The 5,512-nt window shown below is 43.9% G+C and overlaps 1 protein-coding gene across 1 annotated transcript in view; it reads left to right on the forward strand.

Moving 5' to 3' along the window:
• The window catches only part of LOC117953076 (titin-like), a 225,219-nt gene that overhangs the window by 3,300 nt on the left and 216,407 nt on the right, over nt 1–5,512 (forward strand). Inside the window, 8 exon segments of the mRNA XM_034885791.1 lie at nt 68–127; nt 795–1,053; nt 1,424–1,490; nt 1,578–1,775; nt 2,286–2,428; nt 3,296–3,444; nt 4,135–4,362; nt 4,553–4,794. Of these exon segments, the coding sequence (XP_034741682.1) occupies nt 68–127; nt 795–1,053; nt 1,424–1,490; nt 1,578–1,775; nt 2,286–2,428; nt 3,296–3,444; nt 4,135–4,362; nt 4,553–4,794 (1,346 nt within the window).

Below are 5,512 nucleotides of genomic sequence, written 5' to 3' on the forward strand. Positions count from 1 at the left end.
CTCCGCCCCCCCAACACCTTTCTGTGTCCCCCTCCCGTCTCTGAACCATGTTGTTGTGTTCCCCCAGGAGGCGGCTGCCGTCCCCACCGGAGGTCAGGAGCCCGTCGTTCCTCCCACGCTGGTCGCTGTGAGTACTTCCTGTTTCTTTCCTTCAAAGTAAAATGTAATACTATTATAATAAAAATAATTAAAGCTGCAAAACTGAATCGATTAACTATTTGGTCTTAGTCATTTCTTTATGAGAAACAGTCAAACTTGAGGACCTTTGTTGCATCAAAAACAAAAATCTGCTTTATTAAAGTCATGTTTGTCTCTTTTTATGAAATGTTATTGAACGGTGTTTGGAGTTAGCACCTTAGCTAACGTTAGCATCTTAGCTCAATCATCGATAGCTTCTTTCAGACTTGATTTTCATTTTCTGTCATTGTTTTTAATGAGAAACATTGATTATTTCATAGATTTCACAAAAATAACGCACACACACACACACACACACACACACAAAGACACACAAATTTACACAGAAACACACACAGACATGCACACATACACCCAGACACACAAAGACACACACAGATGCACTCACACACACACACACAAACACATACACTCACACTCACGCACACACACACACACACACACACACACACACACACACACAAACACATACACACACACACACACACACACACACACACACTTACACACGCACTCACACTCACACACATCCACACACACACACACACACTGGACTTACATCAGGGAGTGACACTGCGCGTCTGCTTCCTGTTCAGGGTCTGAAGAACGTGACGGTGACGGAGGGCGACTCGGTGACCCTGGAGTGCCAGATCAGTGGCCAGCCGGCTCCCAGCATCCTCTGGTTCCGAGAGGACTACCGGATCGAGAGCTCCATCGACTTCCAGATCAGCTACGTGGGCGGGACCGCCCGCCTGGTGATCCGCGAGGCCTTCGCCGAGGACAGCGGGCGCTTCACCTGCACCGCCAGCAGCCAGGCGGGCACCGTCAGCACGTCCTGCTACCTGCTGGTCAAAGGTAGGAGACGGAGGAGGACACCTGGCGGGTGGACGGCTGGAGACACCAGAGACTCTGGAGTCTTTAAGTCATAGTTTATATTTATCAGCTTTAAAGGAGCTAATGTGCTTTTTATGGAGATGTCAGTAAAACTAGAAGTTCAACTTCCAGAGGAGAGTGTGAAGTGCTCATATTCTTCTTTTTGGATCATTTCCCTTCCCTTTATCAGGTTATATATATACATATATATATATATATATATATATATATATATATATACACACACACACATACAGTATAAACACACGCACACACTCAGACACACATTCAGACACACACTCACACACACACACACACACACACTCTCATGTTACCATGTGCTGTGTTGTAGTGTCCGAGGAGATCGAGAGCCGAGAGGAGACGGCCGTCACCGTTGGGGGGGTCAGTCAGGAGAGAACGTGAGTGGTTGTTGTCTCTCTGATCTTTTGGATGTCCCGCCCCCTGCTGGCGCCCGCCGTGTTTAACCGCATGCTTTCTTCCCTCAGCGTTACCATGGAGACAAAGGAACAGACGGTGGTGGAGGTGAGCACCGGCGAGGCCGCCGCTCCCTTCTTCATCCGTAAACCGACAGTCCAGAAGCTGGTGGAGGGAGGGGGGGTAGTCTTCGAGTGCCAGGTCGGAGGAAACCCCAAACCTCACGTCATGTGGAAGAAGAGCGGCGTGCCGCTCACCACCGGATACAGGTACGCCGCTCACCGGCGCCGCTCGCACCGTACGGCGTTCTAGTGTCAACACTAGGCTGTCAATAGAGTCAAATACTCAATCTGGAGTTTTTCTTTGAGACAGTTTATTCCAATTATACTCCTATCATTCCCCATTAATTTCCCATTTATTCCCATTTGTTCCCATTGTTTCCCATTTATTCCAGTTTATTCACATTAATTCCCAGTTATTCCCATTATTTCCAGAGTATTCCCATTAATTCTTCTTTATTCCTGTTTATTCCCATCATTTCCCAATAATTCCCGTTTATATCTATTAATTTCCATTTATTCCCGTTTATTCCCATTATTTCCCATTAATTCCAGTTTAATCCAATTTATTCCCATTATTTCTCATTAATTCCCTTTCATTCCCGTTTATTCCCCATGTATTGCTGTTAGTTCCCTGAAAAGACCAAGTACATGTACTCCAGTTGTGTACTGAAGTATACATGGAAGGTACTTTTACTTCACGGCTGTGTTCCCCCTCAGATACAAAGTCATCTATAAGAAGGAGAGCGGGGAGTGCCGCCTGGAGATCTCCATGACCTTCGCCGACGACGCGGGAGAGTACGCCATCTTTGTTAAGAACCCCCACGGAGAGACCTCGGCCTCGGCCGCCCTGCTGGACGAAGGTAAGACTAGTAATACTACAAGTAACTAGTAGCTAAATCTGTCATATACATACATATATACAGTATATATATATATATATATATATATATATATATATATATATATATATATGTGGTATACATATATATATATATATATATATATATATATATATATGGTATTTATGCATTTACATTCTTTTCATCCCTATAAGTATGTTTTTTAGAAGTCCTTCTGGCATTTTATTTTTAACGTTAAAAGAGAACTTTAGTGCATGTAACGCTTTTGAATGTTAGAGCACTGTGTGTTACAGCATATATTACTGTGTATGTTATAGCGTACGTTACAGCGTTGTTATGTGTTACAGCGTATGTTACAACAAATGTCACAGAATATGTTACAGTGTATGTTATAGCGTGTGTTACAGCGCATGTTAAACCGTATGTTGTTGTGTGTTACAGTGTTGTTATGTGTTACAGCGTATATTACAGCGCATGTTGTTTTTGTTGTGCGTATGTTACATTGCATATTACAGCGTATGTTACAGCGTTGTTATGTGTTACAGCGTATATTACAGCACATGTCACAGAATATGTTACAGCGTGTGTTACAGCGCATGTTACAGCATATGTTGTTGTTGCGTGTTACAGCGTATGTTACAGCGTTGTTATGTGTTACAGCGTATATTACAGTGCATGTTGTTGTTGTTGTATGTTACAGCGTATGTTGTTGTTGTTGTATGTTACAGCGTTGTTATGTGTTACAGCGTATGTTAGAGTGTGTGTTACAGTGTGTGTTACAGCATTGTTGTTGTTTTGTGTTACAGCGTTGTTGTTGTTGTTTGTTACAGTGTATGTTACAGCGTTGTTGTTGTTGTTGTGTTACAGAGGCCTATGACGCTTTTATGAAGCAACATGACGTGACATATAAAACTGAAGTGACTACGACCGTGGTCCAGGAGCCGTCCGTGGTCGTGACCCAGTACGAGCAGGAGCAGAGGAGGACCACCACCCCTATGAGCTTCGTCTCAGAAACGGTACTTCCTGTCCAGACATCCCGGTCTGGGAGAAGTAGCTAGGGGGGTCAACGAGTTCCACTTAACCCTTGTGTTGTCTCCCCCGTCGACCCTGCAACTATTTGTTCTTTTGATTCAAAATTTGTGAAAACTTTATGGAACAAAATTATGGAAAGGATCACTACAGAGACCGAACTTTAACACCTTTTATTTAACAAGGAACGGCTATAATAAAAAACATTTAATTTCCATCCGGGAAATATTATAATTTTACTTGAAAAATGTATGAAAAATAAGAAAGTTTAAAACATAAACGCTTCACAGAAAGGATAGAAAACAATAATAAAAAAATAAAGTACAATACAAAGACAAGATGAAACAAAGGCTATATAATTATAATTCCTTTGAAAATATCTTGAAGTAGATCAGCTAAATGGATAGTTTTCTTACTATTAATAATTTGGATAGACTCAAACATGTACTTCAACAAGACTCAATGGTGCATTCACGTGCAACTCGTAAACTCAGAGAAAGTCAAACTGTTGCTGTGACGTACCCTCTGCCATCGAGCGGCTCTTCTTTCGGCACTCCCGTCCCCCAATAACTGTTCAAATTAAAGTATAATTGAATGGCGACACCACCTAGAAATAAAGATATGATTCATTTCTATAGAAGTCTTGATTGTTGAGTGTTACGAACGTGGTTTTGCAGGAGTTTCTGGTTTCTGCCTTCGAGGAGCGGATCATCCAGGAGATCGAGCTGCGGATCCTGAGGATCAGCTACAGAGAGCTGGTGACGGAGGACGGAGAGCTGATGGTCACGGCGCCGGAGGAAGAGGCGCTGCAGCCCGCCTTCGACACGCCCGTCAAAAACTACAGAATCATGGACGGCATGGGCGTCACGTTCCACTGCAGGATGGCCGGACACCCTCTGCCAAAGGTACGAACCACCACCTCACCAGAATATCATCATCATTAGAGAGAGAGAGAGAGAGAGAGAGAGAGAGAGAGAGAGAGAGAGAGATGGATGGATGGAAAGATGGATGAATACTTTATTCTACAGAAACGTATTAGAAACGTGTTGAGATGGGTCAAATACATTGGTGCATAATGAGCATGTTTTTTGCCAGATTGCTTGGTACAAAGACGGCCAGCGCATCAGGCCGGGGGGGCGGTACCAGATGGAGGTCCTGCAGGACGGGCGAGCCAGCCTGCGTGTGCCCGTGGTGGTGCCGGAGGACGAGGGCGTGTACACCGCCTTCGCCTCCAACGTGAAGGGGAACGCCGTCAGCTCTGGGAAGCTCTACGTGGAGCCGTCCGGAGCCGTTACACCGCAGAGATACACCCCCCAGCCCGCCATGCAGAGGATCAGGTGAGACACGCCGCCGTTGCTTTACCAGAGAGCTCAGTGGTAGAGCGGTCGCTTGCCGATCGGAAGGTTGGGGGTTCGATTCCCTGGCCCTGCAGTCCCATGAGAAGTGTCCTTGGGCAAGACACGGAACCCCGAGTTTAAAAACAGTCTGTATGAGAACAGTCTGTATGAGAACAGTCTGTATGAGAACAGTCTGAATGAGAATAATCTGTATAAGAACAGTCTGTATGAGAACAATCTGAATGAGAACAGTCTGTATAAGAACAGTCTGTATGAGAACAGTCTGTATGAGAACAGTCTGAATGAGAATAATCTGAATGAGAACAGTCTGTATAAGAACAGTCTGTATGAGAACAGTCTGTATGAGAACAGTCTGAATGAGAATAATCTGTATAAGAACAGTCTGTATAAGAACAATCTGAATGAGAACAGTCTGTATAAGAACAGTCTGTATGAGAACAGTCTGTATGAGAACAGTCTGAATGAGAATAATCTGTATAAGAACAGTCTGTATAAGAACAGTCTGTATGAGAACAGTCTGTATGAGAATAGTCTGTATCAGAATAGTCTGTATGAGAACAGTCTGTATGTGAACAGTCTGTATGAGAACAGTCTGAAAGAGAACAGTCTGTATAAGAAGAATCTGTATGAGAACAGTCTGTATGAGAACAGTCTGTATAATAACAGTCTGTATGAGAACAGTCTGTATGAGAATAGT

The sequence above is a fragment of the Etheostoma cragini genome, chromosome 11 (assembly GCF_013103735.1).
Source record: "Etheostoma cragini isolate CJK2018 chromosome 11, CSU_Ecrag_1.0, whole genome shotgun sequence".
In the NCBI taxonomy this organism is placed as follows: Eukaryota; Metazoa; Chordata; class Actinopteri; order Perciformes; family Percidae; genus Etheostoma; species Etheostoma cragini.